The sequence below is a fragment of the Dioscorea cayenensis genome, chromosome 14 (genome assembly GCF_009730915.1).
Source record: "Dioscorea cayenensis subsp. rotundata cultivar TDr96_F1 chromosome 14, TDr96_F1_v2_PseudoChromosome.rev07_lg8_w22 25.fasta, whole genome shotgun sequence".
In the NCBI taxonomy this organism is placed as follows: domain Eukaryota; kingdom Viridiplantae; phylum Streptophyta; class Magnoliopsida; order Dioscoreales; family Dioscoreaceae; genus Dioscorea; species Dioscorea cayenensis.
In genome coordinates, this window is record NC_052484.1 from 20,972,283 (window position 1) to 20,990,364 (window position 18,082).

An 18,082-nucleotide genomic window follows, 5' to 3' on the forward strand; every position below is an offset into this window, starting at 1 on the left:
AGGGCATCCGCGACATGATTCACTGTAGAGCTTCGGAATTATTAATGGATTGAACTAGAACTACGCATTTGACTCTATGATCACATTATATATATTATGGTCCTTCAACCACGAGAGGGCGGCAGTGCTTCTTCGACAGGCAAGTAGAATATCAATTATACCTGCTATAAGTGTACAACCTACAACTATCATGGTACTAGAATGACATTGTAGAATCCATGCCAAATATGTCTTGTTAGTATGTTTGTTCACTGCAGCATCTGTACTTATTTTAAAAGTATTCGGATGTGGAGGAGATCAAGCGACAACAATTGAACACTGTGGTGGTGAAGAATTATCACATTTGATGAATTAATTAATTAGGGTATTTATTATTGTCACCAAGCTCCTTATTGCCTTGGAATTTTTTATTTTCACATTTGATGAATTTTATATATGTAGGCATGCATCCTCCAGATGATGATCCAGATTTCAAAAAAAAAAAACAGTATATGAACACAGCTACATTTACACATGGGTATTCATATATATGTAGAGGAGATCTCGGTAAGCATCTCTTCCCAAAACTTGCCAAGTTACCTTAAGTGGAGATTACATAACAAGTAACAACTTCCCACCAAAGTTCAACTGGTATTTCAACCTACTATTCTTCCATTTTCTTTCCCAAGAGGGCACCATTACAATGAGGCAGATTAGCAGAGCTTAAAGAGGCATTAAGCCTTCAAAAGTAAACTACTTTTGACTCCAGAGGAGGGCTCCCTGGCTGCTTTGGTCCAATGATCTTGATCCTTGGCCTATTACATTCAGAACTGCCACCACAAGCCTGCTCAGGTGATGGCTTGGTTACTTCTGTGTTTTTCTTCACCGGTGATGATGATTCGGTCGGAGTAGTATAACCTCCCTCATCTTCGTTATCTGGAACTAACAAGCCCACTCCACCGGACTGCGGATGTTGGTGTTCAGGTGGACTGCCTGATGCTCGTTTACATGGCAGCTTGCTCATTGTCTTCTTTTTCTTTGAAGGTGATGGTTCAACAGGAAGGGAGCAAGCTGGATGCTCATTGTGTCCTGGGCTATCAATTTGTGGATCAGTGCATGAAGCTGATAACCCTGTGCCACCTGACTGCAGATTCTTGCTTGCTGGTGAGTTGCCCAATACTTGTTTAGCCGGCCGCTTGCTTGTTGCTTTTTTCTTTTTCTTGAAGGGCATTGATTCAACAAGAGGGGCACTATCTGGAGGCTCTTTGTCATCAGTCTGTAAGTCTGAAATTGTAGATGGCCTAGCAAATGATCGTTTCCGTGGAGGCTTGGCTGCTGCTTTCTTCTTTCTTTTGGGTGTTGGTGACCCCATGGATGGAGGATGGTCAGGATGTCCATTGATGATAGCTAATGACCTTGATCTTCCAGTCTGCATATCTGGGCTAAATAGGTGGAGCCTCCCAAGATAGAGGGTTCACTGATTACAGATGCATAAAGTTTAATCAGAATGTCATGTGCTCCATGAGCAGCCTTACAAGGGACATTAAGAAGAAAGAGTTTATAACAAGATTTCACACGATTAGAAATCATAATCTATATAAAGAAAAAAATCGTTCAGTCTGCTAATTTTGGCTTTGTTACCTTCTTCAGGTTCCAGGGGCCTTGGCAATCCTAAACCACCCTTTATGAGGATTAGGGTGGACGTGGACGTTTCCTAACATAGTTCTCTTGCAAAGGTCTTGGAATTTGAAATGAGAACTGAGACATAGTTACCCCATCTCTGATATACTCTGGGTGTTCAAGCAAGTATCTGCAGCATACTAGCCAGCATTATGAGAATGGTTTCTCAACAAATCTTTTTTTCAACTTGATATCAATGATAAATCCGTAATAATCTAATAGCACAAAAAAAGCCAAAAATCTCAAATGTGATGTTAAGGTTGCCTTGTCCTGACATCTCTGGCATGATTTTGACCAAATTAACGAGCAAAGGAATCACAGCCTAAATTAGTGCAAACATATAGGAGATAAAAAGGGCATACCTCTCGATTTCCACCATTGAACGCAGTCTCTTTCCAGAAGGTGCAACATAATATCTGAAGAAAACAGAAATTCTATTTAAAAACAGATCAATCATGTGACGCCATGTGTTTCAAATGTGCCCTCGTTTCCTGTATGCCTGTACTGATAACAGGCTCTAATCAATATGGATTTCTAAAAAATAACATATGGAGTCAAGCATAAATAGAATTACTTAACATGGTGCCTGCAAATGAATTTGTAACATATTTTAGAGCTTAAAATGAAGAAACAATTGTGCTCATGTATTTCACAAATTCAATAAGGTACTATAGGTTAAATCCACACAGAACATCATATACCAAGTATGTTCAATTGCTCTCTCCTTGCAACAGTTCTCTAGTATAAAGTTGCTTGATATTATGATTCCCATGTGGCTTAGTTGTGAAAAGAACAATAGCATGGATATCACATGGCCTTATTTGATTTTGCAAAGAACTCTGCTTCATCATAAAAGTTCACTATGGAAAAAAACAAAACTTTGAAAGGAAAACACACATACATATCTGCGAATCGGGTGCTTCCTTCTCCTCTGATCCTAAGCAATCTTTCCCATCCAGGAGGTGGTTGTGCAATGTTAGGCTTGTCAATTGCCCAAAGTCTGCTGCCATCTTGAGATATGTCTTCTGGATCATCACAAGTTATGTCAGGGCGCCACTCCCGCGCCCTGTCACACAAAAATGGCTCTTGCAAGATAGTTTCACGTATCTCTTCATATTTCTCTTTAGTTGGAATGAGTCTCCATTTAAAACAAGCAGCGCATTGTACTGTGAATGCCCCTACAGATGGCAAAACTCGGCTAGAAGGCGTTGGCACATATGAGCTTTCAGAGGTTAGACTAAAATCATCAGTTGGTTCAACAGCAACAAGAGCATCCTGGCTTGTACCACTTCCACTATGGTCATAAAGCACCAATTGGTTTGGAATACTTTCAAAGGATCGGTCAACAGTATCCTCGAGAACAACTGAGGCAGTGTCCGATTGCTTCTCTGGAGTATTAATCACATTTTGTGGAAATGCACTATGTTCTCGCTCCACCTCAGTTGCAGTCTCTTCTGAATGTGACTGCATCAGAACAACTGTCCAGTGGCCTGTGATTGCCAAAGGTTCACAAAGTTACCACAACAAGCAAAGAACATACTTCTTAAGCCTCATTTACACAAGACAGTCTTTTCATTTGCTAAGCAAGTGAAAATAAGCCAAGAAAAGGCTGTATGAGAATGTCTTTATTTTTATTTTGCAGTGGCATGAGCTAAGAAGATCAATTGATAGCATAAAGAAAGCAGATGACCTTTGTGTTAACAATAACATGTCTAGTCCTTGCAACACTTGACGACTGAAGTGGATGTATTTTTTGAAATTCGGATAGGAGATATAACTTAAATTCTCAGTATATTTTTGCTCATGTACCATGAAGCTTGGGGGCATTATCTATAGATCTAACCGACTAGATTAACCTAAAAAGTGGGTTGATAAGACCTTTGGCTCATTAACCCAAGGCCCAGGCTTAGATCCTAGAAGGGAAGGAACGTGGTTATCTATAGATTAACCTGGCAAGTAATTTCTTAAAACTCTACTGGAATTTAAACTACATTACCATGCCAATATTTATAGAATAGGCTCAAAAGGTACAGAATCTCCTAAGAGATAAACATTCACATCCACTTTTAATACTTCAAATATTGGGAAAATAACATGAGTTATGGCAAACAGTTAAATTTGTTACCAAATGGGAATCTAAACCTAATTGACAATCCCATTTTTGGCTAGCGATTCAGCTTACTATAATCTATGCAGATAAGGCAATAAGATGTACAAAGACTTCCATCATCCTGCATACCCCATCCTTACTAAACCACAATACCATGAAAACAAGCCTAAATCATGCATTTGATATCCAAATCAAACACAAATTCCCAGTTTTTACAGCAATGTGCAAGGGTTTAGTAAACCAAAAATAAAGTTTCCATAAGAAAAAAATAATAATAATAGAAAATTTTATCAGAATTCACCTCTCACAGTCTCACGTGCAGATGATATCAGATAATCCTTCAGTCCGAGGAGACGTTCATCGCTTCACCCATTCTTGGTACACCATCAATCTAAACATACCCAACAAGAAACACAAAATGGAAATCTTCAAACTTTCAACAATGGATGAACGAATAAATCAACATCAAGATCAACAAAAAAAGACTCTGCTTTCACCCAAAGAAACAAGTAAACGAATCAAAAGAGGCTAGCATAAACGAAATCCTCAATGAACACAGAAAGATGACAACCAAACAAATAACAAAATGGAGATATTTTCAAGCACAGGCAGTGATCAACGACCATAAAAAAAGCAAGAAAGCAGCTAGATCCACAGGAACCATCACCAAAAGCACCAGCAAGAAGAAAAAAAGCCAATCTCAAATTTCAGAACCAATTCGAAAAAGGATTAGACAAGAGAGCAGAGAAAGGAACCAGAGATCAGAGGAGATCGTCGATCGGAGATCTGAGAAGGCGATGGGCTGGTCTCGGAGCCTTGGTTTCTCCTCAGCTGCTGCGAGATGATCGAGGAAAGGGAAGGCATAGGAAATCTTATTAGTTTGTTTTTATCTTGTTATTTTTACTAAGTTTATAATTATAAATATATATATATATATATATATTAGCGTAAAACCGGGGACAACTCAAGCGCCCGCGAGATGGCGAGGAAAGGGAAGCGAGTTCATTAAAAGCAACGAAGCTGATCCCCTGTGTTTCCTCAAACAGCAACGTCTTTTCCACGTCCAATCATACCCGTCCATCTATGCATGTCTCAATTTTCTCAATTGTCATTATTATATTTTTTTAGCAACGCTCTTGGAACTATAATAACTATTATTATATTATTGTTATTATTAGCCAATGAGTTATGAGATTTATCAGGAAATATTGTTAAAATAATTCAAATTGTGGAGATGTTTTCTTTTTCTTTTTTTTTTTCACTTAAATGAATGAGCTTTTAAAAATAATTAATTTGATTTTGGCTTTGAGCTGTTGATAGCTCTATACTTGTTATTTGGCTTCAAAGTTAATTTATCCTCATCCTAAACTAGATTTTAGTTCAATCTCTGTTTATTCTTGGTTTTTTTTTTCCCAATAAAAATATTTTTTTAAAAAAATTAATTAAATATAAATATATATCAATTATAATAGCAGGTTAACTCGGGTAATAATGATATATGTGGCTTTTCTTATAGGTTTTTTAATAAAATTATCCTTATCTATTTACCATTCTAAAAGTCAAAACAGATAACCACCACTTCTTCCGGAGCATTACCAATAATTGGGCCGTGGGCTGGGCCTAATTGGGCCAAGCAACGGAAAAGCGCGCCAGAGAGCTAGGGTTTTACTGAGGTTTTAAAAGTCTTGTTGCGAAAAATCATCGTCCCTGTCCGTGTTCACTGAGATGATCCGGAAGCCATGCCAGTGACCTCCCTCGCATTCGCTTCAATACCACCAATCCCTCCGTCCTTCTCCTCTTCAATCAATCGGTTTCCTCCCTCCAATGCCGCCTGCGGTTGTCGTCTCCCCATCAAGTTCCGCTCCGGCTGCGCTGCCCTCTCTCTGCGCCTCACGCCAATCCGTGCCTCCGCAGGCGGTGAGCACGACCCTGATCCCTACGCTTTGGATGGAAAGGTGGAAATCGGAGAAGCTCGTGCTGCTGTCATGGAGTTGTTGCTGGAATCTGGAGCTTCCGCGGAGGATGCGTTCCAGATAGCGGTGAAGGCACCCAAGTATGTGGGTATGCTTGTAGATAGTGTGCGGGAGCTGGATGAGCATTGTCTGTGGAGTTCCTGGGCTGATGATTCGGAACAAGGAGAATTGTTGGATTCTGGGCGAGTTGGTTTCAGGAAAAAGGTTTTTTTAATAGCGAAGAAGAAAGGGAATGGAGGAGTTGTTCCTCTTCTTGAGAGTATAGGTTTGAAAGAGTCATCTTCCTTGCTTATTGCGCGGTACCTGGACTCGCAGAGGCTTCCGGCGCTGATTGGGAAGGTGTGAACCTGTTATTCAGTGTTTTCTGATTCATTGGGAATTTGAGTGTGTTAGAATTTAATTTCAAATGTTTTTGTTGGCATTCCATTTGCAGGTAAAATTTGTGAAGGAGATGTTGTTCTCATGTCGTGGTCAAGAGGCAGTTGTTGGCCGAAATGCTCGTCGCATGATGATGCACTTATCGATCTCTATAGATGATGATATACAACGAACTTTATCATTTTATGAAAAAGTAACCGTCTTGCTCTTATCCATATCATTATTTATCAATTGAATTGAGTATTTGCACATCTTAATTGTGAATGCTTCTTCAATGTTATGTAGATGGAGGCCAGACACGGGGGTCTTGACATGCTGGGTTATGAAAGTTCCTTTCCTTGCATTATAGAGTCATTCCCAAGCCTGCTTTCCCAGTTGACAGAGGACCACTTTAAAATATTGGCTGAATTTCTCAAGTCACTTGGGGTTCCTCAACCAAGCATTGGAATTATACTGTTGTTATTTCCTCCTGTTATATTCTATGATATGGAGAAAGAGATGAAGCCAAGAATACATGCCCTGGGGGAGGTACTTGGAGCTCACAATTTGCACTATTGTTTATTTACAGGAGTTGTTTTCAGATTTTTAACTGATACACACACCACACATTAAAAAAGAGAAAAGAAAAGAATGGGTGCAGTACAAGACTTCAACAAGTTGAGTATCACAGCACTCAGGTTTCTGACTTGATCGATACATAACATTTAGAATATATATATTTACTTCTTAAACACTTTCATTGATTCAGTCAGTGGGAAGAAAGCTATGATGTTGAATTACAAATGAAAAAGAAGCATAATCTGCTTATTTTTAAATGGAATTCCTGGTCTGACTTTTTAGAGCTGATGATTATATTGAAGTTGAAGTTCTAGTATTTTTTTGGAAGATATCAGAAAATTGATTTTTTTTTTTAATCAACTGATTTAATATTATTGCCCAGTGACAAAAAATGGCTCTGTTGAAAGAATAACTTCTGTGCAATGATCCCAGTATTTTTCAACATTGCTTGTTGATTTATAGGATTGTTGACTCCTGAATTTGACTTTGATGGCAGACTATAGTATATTTATTGTGTATCATTTTAACTTGGTTGAAGCATATTTTTACATCATACTTCTCTAGGCAGGTGTGAAAGACGATGATATTGTCAGAGTGCTGTTGAAGTATCCATGGATTCTTTCAACAAGCATTCTAAACAACTATAAGAAGATACTCGCTTTCTTCAAGTCAGAAAAGGTATTATCCAAACTATCACAAGTATAATGTATTTTATTCTCTGATAAGATATGATTAGAAATCTATAAAAATAAAAATGTAAAGCAATACCCTTAGACCTTAATAAAATGAGGCACAAACCTCAAAGTGTAAAGTCTAATCCTCAAGAGCTTTCAGATATATCAGGTAAAAACTGATATATTTATATGAATATCTCATAATCTGCATAAAAATGAAAATTGAAAGTAAGTAAAGCAATTATTGGGAGCAGTTACAGCATAAAAAATTACAAGGGCAAGATTTCCTTTCAATTTGGAAGAGATTGTGGTTATTTTCATGGGAGTACTTGACCAAATTTTCAGCCCAAATTCTGTGAAGACACCGAGTCTTCAACACTTTGCCTCAGCCATATTACACTATTTTCTCTTAAAGGAGAACAACATACCAACAACAAAAGTCGCTAAGTCTTCACCAATCAGATCAGTTTTGTTTTCTGCTGGCTTTTGTCCGCTTGAATGGACCGGGGTAAAACAAACGCTTTCTGTTACAGGTTGCAAAATCAACTGTTGATCTTGCAATTAAAAGTTGGCCCCATATATTAGGATGCTCAACTCTCAAGATGAAATCAGTTGTGGAGCAATTTGGTGAATTGGGAGTTAGTAAGAAGATGATGGCTCCAGTTATTACTGCCAGTCCTCAACTGCTTCTGAGAAAGCCTACTGAATTTCATGAGGTTTGTAACCCCATTTTGGCCCTTTATTTTCTTCTCCCCAAATTTCTTGTATGTTACTATTTATGCAAAATTGTTAGTGTCATGACTGCATAACAGAATCTGTGCTCATTTTTGCATCACCTAAAGTATGTTTGCACTGAAAAATGTCATGAACTGGTTCAGGACCTAGTGCTGAAGCTTTACTAAAGCCATCTCTTTTTTTTTGTTATTCATATATCATGATTCATTGTCTGTTTTCTGTGAGTTGTTGTAACCTCAGTGTTTATGATGGGTTTGAAAGTTTGAATTTTTGGCTAGAATTGATTTGTGGTGGGAATAAATAGCTTTCCATCTCTCTTAGGAGCAGGAGCTTCTCTTTGTGATCCATCTTTGAACTGCACAATTTTGTTTTAACCATTGGTTTTTTTTGCAGCCTACTGATATATACATGGTTGTGATAATTGATGCCTCCTGGATTCAAAATTAGAACTTATTTTGTTATGCCAAATTAGGAAATCAACCATTAATCATTGTTATTTGTGAATTTGAATTCAGCTGTGTTCTAAAATAAGTATGCCCTCTTCCTTTGATTTTAGCAGAAGTCCTGGGGAAAGCTCTGCAATTTGATCATATTGTCATTTATGCATGACAATTTTTGGCCAATGACTTTAGAATTGGATAAATGTCTATATATGGTTACGTTTCTGTTGCTTGGCATCATCCTAAAATTCTTTTTGCTCTCATAGGTGGTATCTTTAATGGAGGAAATTGGTCTGGGTGGTAAAACCACCGGGAGGATTTTATGTCGCTGCCCCGAGATATTTGCTTCCAGTGTTGACAACACTCTCAGGACGAAACTTGATTTCCTCATTGATTTTGGAATCCCAAGGGACCATCTTCCCCGTGTTATCAGAAAATATCCGGAGCTTCTTGGTTTAGATGCCCAAAAGACATTACTGCCCAGGTATGTCACCATATTTTGCCATATGGGTAAAATTTGAGAACTGATTTTGGATTGTTGAAAAGATTGCCTGTCAGGGCCTTCCTGTAATGAAAGTATTGAATAAAAGTTCTAGTCGGATAGGGAAGCCATTTTTGGACTTGACTTGGTACTTTCTTATTTGAATTTCATTAAATGCAGAAATTTTACTTGGGCTTAAGAAAAGCTCTTGAGGTTTGTGTACTGTTTAGTTTTAATTTTGCTGGTAGTGAACTTCAAATCTGTCAAAACTTAGATTGTTCTTTCTGGGTTTGACCAAAGGAGATTGACATAGGAAGTGTTCTTTTTCTCCTTCCATTTACAAGATCCTGAGTCTCCAATCTTCCCCTCGCCTCCTTTCTGGTGCTGCCATAGCTCTGCTCTGGGCTTGCCAGTGGTTGTCTCGAAGAATTCTCCATTGAAGAGGTCTGCCTGTTTTTCTGTCTTGTTTGGGGCCGCTATCCACTCAGCTTTCTTTTTCCATAAGAATCAGGGAATTTGACATTAGGAATTGGTCCAACTGAATAACCTGCTGCCATGATGCCTTTGTTTATACTTGAGCATTAATTCGTTCTTGCCGATCTTTTTCTCCTGCTGCCTCATCTTTATAGAATGCTGGATTCCTTCATGAAGATCTGAAATCTATCCACAGTAACATCTACTTATATAGAGAGTTTGGCTTCTGTCCAAATTTTACCTGGATGAGCTGAGCCAGACCTTAATTTCAGGCAAACTAAACTCTAGTTGAAACTGAATCGGGTCTTGGAATTTCAAGTCAAGATTGAGCAGTTATGTTAATCTGGTTACTGATCAAGTGATAAATAATCTTAACATGCATGGATGTATATATTCTGCATGTGAGTTAATATTGAGGTCTCAAAATACCATTCATGGGCTTCTCTTTACTCTGTTTATTTTCTGCTTAAGTCAGCTTTAACATTTTCTAAATTTTCTTATTCATTTATTCTTATGGATCATGTCTCTGTATGCAGAATGAGGTTTCTAATGGAAATTGGGCTATCCAAGCGGGAAGTTTGCTCCATGATTGTCAGGTTTTCTCCTCTGCTGGGCTATAGCATTGAGGTTGTTTTAAAACCAAAGCTTGAGTTTCTCTTGAGCACCATGCAGAGGCCATTGAAGGAAGTTGTGGACTACCCAAGGTACTTCAGCTATTCACTGGAGAAAAAGATAAAACCCAGGCACTTTGTACTCAAGAGCAGAAAGATTGAATGCAGTTTGAAAGAAATGCTTGGGAAAAACAATGAAGTTTTCGCAGCGGTATACATGGGCATCGGGAGGATGGTTGTCACACCTTCATCCCCGTCTGATGGTAGTTAATATTCAGAAAAGATTGAGCTTTCTGCCATCAAATGTTGTACATGAATTTTTCTAGTATCATCCGAAGCTACCCAGAGGTTGTTGTATAGGCGTCCGGTGCAGCGGTGGTCTATCGATACAATGTTGAAACAGAGTACCCTGACTTAATTATGGTAAATGATATAAGAGATTAAGAGGGGGTTTTCAGCAGATATATACGTGTGTTAATATTATTTTGTTTAATATTGCAGTGATTTATAGCAAAGTTTGGGATTCCATCTTCCTAGCAAAAGCCTCACAACTAATATAGTGTCATTGTATCAGTGTTATGTTTAGTCTCTGCCCCTTCCAGAGGTAGTAAGTGGCATTGTATTTTATTTATTGATTTTAGCTGTGACGAATTCAAGAATTTTATGTAGTGGGCTTCATATATAATATATATTTATTATATAAAAAAATTTGCATTACAAATTTGTCGATGACAAACAAATTAAACAGTAAGTATATTTAACAATGGACAATAATAATAATAATAATAATAAACTCAAAATATTACTCTCTATACACGCACATAAAAATAATTTAATGTTCAGATTTTCTTATATGAAATAAGGTTTAATTTCATTTCACAATTCAAGAATGAAACACACTAAATTTAATTATATTTAAATCCCATAGATGCTCTAATAATAAATAACCAAACAAAATACATAAAAAAAAAGTGAACAAATACATAAAATATAATCTATTCTAAGTCAATAGATGCAAATCATCTTATAAATAAGTGAAAAATTACCTATCTAAAAGCTTTTGGCTGAATTATTACTTTTGTATTAGAATAAGAACAAAATAATTTGATTATTTGAAAAGTGGGAGAGATTTTCAATTTGAGCGCTTATGAAAATCTAGCTAAAAGTAAAATTTGGGAGATAAAAAGAAAAAATTAAACTTTTTCATTAATATATTTAATTAATTTAAAAGATTATGGACTCAGGGGTCTATTTTTTATAATAAATTTATTTAAGAAAAATGGGCTCACTTTATTTATTAAGTTATGGCCGGATCTTATCCATATTCCATAGGAAATGGGGTCCATCCTCTATATTTATATAATACTTAATACATATTTTTTTAAAAATTGGGTCCTTGGACCCCAGTTCAATACATATGGATCCTCCTATGGATTTTAGAATCTAAAATGTTGCAATATCTAGCTTTGCAAAAGAGATTAATTGTTTGGTTTAATCTTCTGTTATTAAGTTCACACCTATACATATATCTAGTGTTCCCACCTTGGCGCCATCTGGGCGCTAATAAATGTGAGTTAGTTGGGATGAAGCTGTATTTGGTCTCATTAATCATTTCATGTCTTTTATAAGTAGTACAATAATTTCTAATGATCTATACTTCCCAAAAACATGAAATATACACTAAATAAATTGAAGATTGCAATCCCAAATTAAATACTCCCAGGATAACAGAGATAAACTCTCAATCAATGTACACAGATACCATTTATTAGGGACAATAACTGCCTAGAGTTGCACCCAATTAAGTGTACGTATCAATTAAATCTAAAACTAAATTTTTTTTGAAGGACCAACTGTGACCTTTTCAGCAAAATTAAAATATAATCAAGCCCCACTAATTAATACCATATTACCAACTGTGAATTGAATGTGATTTCCTGGACCATTGATTTTGGATATGATCTGTCCCCATAATTATCAACAAATGTCTCAGTATATATATAAATAATGGCAGTCATGTCTAAGACCATGCACAGGTATACATAGCTGTTAATTGTTACATGCTCTTCAATTCTTATGGCTAGGAAGAAGGTGAAGTTGGCCTGGATTAGCAATGAATCAGCAAGGAAAGCAACGTTTCAAGAAAAGAAGGAAAGGTCTAATGAAGAAGGTGAGAGAGCTGAGTGTTCTATGTGACGTGAAGGTCTGTGCATTAGTGTATGCTCCCAACGAGTCTCAGCCAGTGGATGTTTGGCCATCTGAACCAGAAGCCATGCGTCTTGTTCAGAGGTTCAAGAGCATACCTGAGATGGAGAAGAGCAAGAAGATGATGAACCAAGAGAGTTTTCTTAGACAGCGTATCACCAAGCTACAAGAACAACTCCAGAAGCAGGAGAAGGATAACAGAGAGATGGAAACCAGTGTGTTTTTGTATAGAGCTTTGGGTGCAGGTGGGAGTGTTTTACAGTGCATGAATGTTCAGGATGTCACGTCCCTTGCATGGCTTGTTGAGATGAAGATTAAGGCTGTGCAGGAGAGGCTTGATCTTTTGCTTACCAAGGCTAGAATGCCACTCAAGGTGGAGCAGCAGGAGGTGGAGAAGGTTGTGGTCACTGGGACTACAACAGAATCAGCACCGGCACCGGCACCGGCACCGGCACCGGCAATGGGTTTGAACCTGGAGGAGTTCCAAGCACAAGATTGGTTCATGAGAGCTATGATGGGCAACCAATACCATCCTCCTCCTTCTGCCAATGCTCCTCCTCCTCCTCCTCATCCTCATCCTCATCATCAGGATCAAGGGAATGTTAACATGACTTCTAATTTCATGGGAGACCTGGGTCTTAATCTCATGCAGATGCAGCAGCCTTATGTTAATGACCATTATGGAGACTCTTTCCTTGACTCTCTCTTCTCTCACTAAAATATAAAGAGATCGAAAACACTGTTTCTTTTCTTTTCTTTTCTTTTTATTTGAGCTTGATTTCGTTTCAATAATAATTAATGAATAATATTTGCATTTGTGCTTTCCTAGCTTCATTTTTGTTGATGTGTGGATTATGGTTACTGTAAGTTTTCTTCTTGTAATGATTTCCAAAGAATGAAGTCAATTTCTTTCCTTGATGATATTTCGGGGTTAAATGAAATAGGTGGATAAACCAGGTTAAATTTTTTAATAGGCCATAGAACTATGGTCTTTTTTCTTTTTGAGGCCCAAATTTTAATTTAAATCAAAATGGTTATTCAGTCTCAATTTTATTTCACAGAGTGGTTATTGTGGAAATTTTCTATTATCATATATATATATATATATAACACGCTACCTACTCAGATGATAATTTTAACTTATTTGCTGATAGGGAATTTTCAACATCACATTATTAAAAATAAGTTAGAATATTTCAAGTGCCTACTCTATGAAATAAAATTAAAACTGAGTAATCATTTTGATTTAAATTGAAGTTTAGTCCCTAAAATAAAAAAAGACCATAGTTTAATGTCCTATCAAAAAATTTACCCTATATTTCAGTATCAACTTGAAATTTACAATTAAAAAAAAAATTACAACATGTGAATAAACAAGCTCTTATTTTACTGCCATCAATTGTTTTTCGTTCCACTCTAATGTCTTTCTGAATTACAGCCTTATTTGTTGTGGAAGTGCCTCAAAAACTTTCTTCTGAAGTTACAAAGGGTAAGTTTTCTTAAGAATAGAACCAAACTGAACCAAGACAAGAAAAACAGAAAAACAAGCACATTCCAGTGCATGCAAACCATGTCTACATGGGGCATGCTATCTTCTCTAAAGATTCTCCCATAAACTTAGAGAGTCTTTCTTCAACTCAATATAAATCTTAGAACTCTTCACAGCCTATAGCTATAGTTTGAACAAATGAAGCATTTCTGCAGGGGATTCTCCTTCAAGAGCAGAAACGAAAGAGAAAAGCTTAATGATGTCAGAAAAAGTGGTGCCCAAGGGGTTCATGGCATTGTTTGTTGGAGAAATCATGCGGAGGTTTGTAATACCAACGAGCTATCCTTTGGCTTCCTGTGTTCAGTGTTCTTTTGGAGTAGGTTGCTGAAAAGCATGGCGCTTCAACCAGGAGGGTGCCCTCAAGCACCCTTGCAATGAAGATGCCTTTGAGGACATCCTGACGGCAATGGACATGGATAACCATTTGTCAAAGAAGAAGAAGAAGAAGATAAGGCAATCATAAACTACATGCATACATACAAATATACATATATACATACATATATATATATATATATATAGAATGATCACTGTGGTAGAGCAGTAGTAGCTTATTTTTAATGAACTTTTGATGACTGACTGTTTATGTATATATATATATATATATATGTATGTATCAGTGAACCCACATTCACATGATTTATAAATATCATGCACTCACCTGCATTTTAGGATCTCTAATCACATGAGTTAAAATACTCAATAATTTGTCCTCACTCATGTTCTCTGTTTCATGTCCTCTGTTTTAACATCCCATATACAGATATACTTCAACAATGTTTTTCATTGATGAAGAACACAATTTATCACATTGAAATACAAACAAGTGATAATAATAAAGGAGATATATATATCTATAGGTTTCTTTGATTCATAATCCTTCAATGAAAAACAAAAGAGCATTTGAACGGCCTTCCTCTTCCAATAACTAACTAGTTATACAAAAGCTCACTCACATTATTAATGAAACCTCAACCTCTAAGCTAATGGCCGGATATGTGTAGAAACAATCTTAGAAAAGAGAAAAAGAGATGTATATATTTGTAACATTTATATATTGATATATTATCTGTATATTGGTTTGGGAGAGTGGTTGGCATTAGCCAACTCTGCCTCAAGAGAACAGCAGCAAAAGCCTTTCTTGTTCTTCTCCACCACCTTAAGAATGGTTTCAAAAAAGGAAACCTCACATGGTATTCTCAGCACACCTTCTTGCTGGAAACCAAACTCCTCCTCAGCCTCTCTGAGCAACAACTCAAATGCTCTGTGACTCAAGTACTCAGTTGGGATCACAAACCTCCTCATTTCCTCTCCCACACACACTGCAAGGAACCCTTTAGGCACATGATCATGACCACCAGACATCTCTGAAGAGGCACTACTAGTGTCTGAGAAGGACAGTGTCTTCTTCAAGAACTTGATACTCTTCTTGCTGTTGCTTTTTGGTGCAACTGCAAGCTTTTTCCACTTCTTCAGCATTTGCTGCAGCCTCACTATCTCTGTGATCTTGTTGCTGATAGTCTTGTTCTTACCAGCTGAATGATCCATTGAGCTTTTTCTGATCAAGCTGGTTAGCTGGTTAGCTGCTAGCCTGCTGCTGCTGCTGCTGCTGCTGTTGCAAGTTGCAAATGGTTGGGTGAGGAGGTTGGAGATAGAGATGGTCAGAATTTAAAGAGGATTGGGTGCATTTGATTAATGACTAGTACTGTCACCATTATTTGTTTAATGACTTTGATTAATCATTCAATTCACTTGTTGGGCTTCTGCTGCAACAACTTTGGGAATCTCAAACTGTTAATCAAGTGTTTCTCATTTCTTTTATTGTGACTTTCATTTAGGACTGAGATTCTATTAAGTAGCTGCCCTTTCTCTTTCTCAAGTCTCAAATTTCATCCTCAACTCTGCCTTTTCGAGATGTATGCATCTCAATAAATCTTTTCTTTCATAGAACATATTGTAATATGTTAGATTAGCACCGTTTTGCACCGTCCAGCTTTTACTGAATGCACATCCTTGTTTTAGTCTTGTGCTTCATTTATGGTGATTCAGGCATCTTCTCTTCTGTTTATCTGATTTGTTTTTGCCTTTTGTATTTTGTTATTTTATTTTACAATGAATCAGTGATTTATCTATTTTTTAAAAAAATTATGTAAAAAAAAGGTAGTTAATCACCCAATGAAACCGAAATAAAATTATTTTCATAAAGTTTGGTATACAAAATATTTACTATTGCACCATTTAAGCTTAATATAAAATCTCACATACAATCAACTATAAACTATAATAAAAAATTTATTGATACAATATATAGTGAAATAAACAAACTCTGTCATTGCATGTCTCAAGCCTGAATTTTTTAAAAAAAGTCATCATATTATGTAATTGATAACCTGCAGTTAAATCTTTATTAGAACACAAATGATGTACGATAAAACAAAACTCTGGATCATATTCACACTATGAAATTAATGTTTGATTTTTGTGATATCGATTGTTCTATGTGATTGTTCTTTCCCTTTTATTGATGCCATTTTGTAGATTCTACTCAAACAGGATGAACATGGTTGTAGGGACAACATGAGCATCAGTTAGGCTTCATGTAGGACCAGATGAACCCTAACTAAATCCACACAATAAGCCTGAAAATAAATCTCATGTCTATGTTCTGCTGCACAAGATCTGTTCATCAATCTTACAATGTGCTTAATTATTCAGCCAACTATTTATTTCTATGCTACAGTATTTACATTTGGATTCTGTTGTTAACTTGAAGACCATCCTATCACACCGCATCACACTGCATATTCTCAGATCATTAGAGACCAGACTTGACTGCATCTTAATGCATGTGAACTGCATTTATATTTTATGCACATCAAATGTGTTATTTATTCATAAAAAAATTCACATCAATGTTCATTGGTTTGTTCTAAACTCCCTAATCATTTGAGTTCTGTTATGCCTATGTTCATACTCAAGAATCTTAAGTTAGATCCATCTTATGTTTACATGAGTTTTATCTCCAAACACATAAAGATAAAAAGAAAAAAAAAAACTAATATTACCTGCTTGGAGAAACCAGAACTGTATATATATAATTGAAGGTACTCAAGTGGGAGATTTATAAATTATAATAAGAGACAGTCATGTGTGAAGTTTAATTTGGTTATAAAATATATGTATATATAAAAGGGATTCTTACCATAAGGTACAACAGAGGACACTGGGACCTCAAAAGTTAGCATTCTTGAAGCTCTAAAACATCATGTGAATTCCTTAAAAATGTTCATTTTATAAGGTCAGTGTTAGACCAAGTAGCATGGTTAGTTATTATAGTTGGGAAAAGTTATTCAAATCTTTAAACTTTATCTTCTGATCTTCTGATCTGATTTGACTGAATTGATTGGAAGTGGTGAGAGCCTAAGAAAGATTATTTACTTTGTAAGTAATCTTTTTAATGCTTCAAGGCAATGCACATGCTCTCTGATTCCACTTGCAAATTTATATATACACGTATGTGCAAAATGTGGGAACTAGAGGCATGTTGTGAGTGTACTTGAGCACATGCATGGGCACATGAGTTTGTAGACAGTAACCAATGTAATGAATGGCACATTCATGTATTCTTAAGCATGTTTATCATATCTTTCTCCAAATCTTCATCACTACCATCTTGTTCTTTTTTTTAATTTTCTTCCGATATTAATTGTTCTTTCTTTTGTGAATAATGTGTACTTTCCTTAGTAAATGGTAAATAGAATATTTAGATATAAAGGACCTTGTTGTTTTTTTTTAATGTAAAGATAGACCACTTCATGACTTATTTTTTAAAACAAATATTAAAATTATATAAAAATAAAATAATATAATATTGCACAGAAGTATCGAGAGGCCAGGGATAAGAAAAATATAAACAATATGGAATCTTTTAGCTAACGTCAATATTAGTTAACTAATTTACTGGAATAGGGATAAGAGAACACATGAAATTGAGGCTCCATTTGATAATTAATATGAATTTCCCCTATATAGCACGTTTGGCTTTAAGGGTTTTTGTGGGAGGTTTATTGAACACTATACCATGAGACTCTTTTGATCTTTCATACAGGTTATATTTAATTTCTAATAATGATTGATCTATTAACTTTTTTTTAAAATAAATAAATAATTAAAAACGGAAGAAATATACTCATAGGTAGATTCATCATTCATCATGTTAAAACTTTAAGATAGTA

The 18,082-nt window shown here is 36.1% G+C and overlaps 4 protein-coding genes across 4 annotated transcripts; 2 read left to right on the forward strand and 2 right to left on the reverse strand.

Annotated features, from left to right (window-relative positions):
- Positions 1–619: 619 nt before the first annotated feature.
- On the reverse strand, positions 620–4,676 carry LOC120275843 (methyl-CpG-binding domain-containing protein 2-like). Its single transcript, XM_039282556.1, has 6 exons — positions 4,525–4,676; positions 4,071–4,160; positions 2,561–3,149; positions 2,022–2,075; positions 1,621–1,789; positions 620–1,456 (listed from the first exon to the last, which is right to left on the reverse strand). The coding sequence occupies exons 3-5, from the start codon at positions 3,127–3,129 to the stop codon at positions 1,672–1,674; spliced, it is 741 nt and encodes a 246-aa protein (XP_039138490.1). The 5' UTR covers positions 3,130–3,149; positions 4,071–4,160; positions 4,525–4,676; the 3' UTR covers positions 620–1,456; positions 1,621–1,671.
- An 809-nt stretch (positions 4,677–5,485) lies between these two features.
- On the forward strand, positions 5,486–10,787 carry LOC120276457 (transcription termination factor MTERF4, chloroplastic). Its single transcript, XM_039283210.1, has 7 exons — positions 5,486–6,081; positions 6,176–6,313; positions 6,406–6,648; positions 7,243–7,356; positions 7,886–8,068; positions 8,794–9,011; positions 10,019–10,787. Exons 1-7 carry the CDS (start codon positions 5,509–5,511, stop codon positions 10,362–10,364), a joined length of 1,815 nt encoding a protein of 604 aa, XP_039139144.1. The 5' UTR covers positions 5,486–5,508; the 3' UTR covers positions 10,365–10,787.
- Positions 10,788–12,206: 1,419 nt separating this feature from the next.
- LOC120276255 (agamous-like MADS-box protein AGL80) lies at positions 12,207–13,016 on the forward strand. Its single transcript, XM_039282978.1, has one exon. The coding sequence runs from the start codon at positions 12,207–12,209 to the stop codon at positions 13,014–13,016; it is 810 nt and encodes a 269-aa protein (XP_039138912.1).
- A 1,896-nt stretch (positions 13,017–14,912) lies between these two features.
- On the reverse strand, positions 14,913–15,441 carry LOC120276256 (auxin-responsive protein SAUR71-like). The gene has a single exon (XM_039282979.1). The coding sequence runs from the start codon at positions 15,393–15,395 to the stop codon at positions 14,913–14,915; it is 483 nt and encodes a 160-aa protein (XP_039138913.1). The 5' UTR covers positions 15,396–15,441.
- Between the last annotated feature and the right edge of the window lie 2,641 nt (positions 15,442–18,082).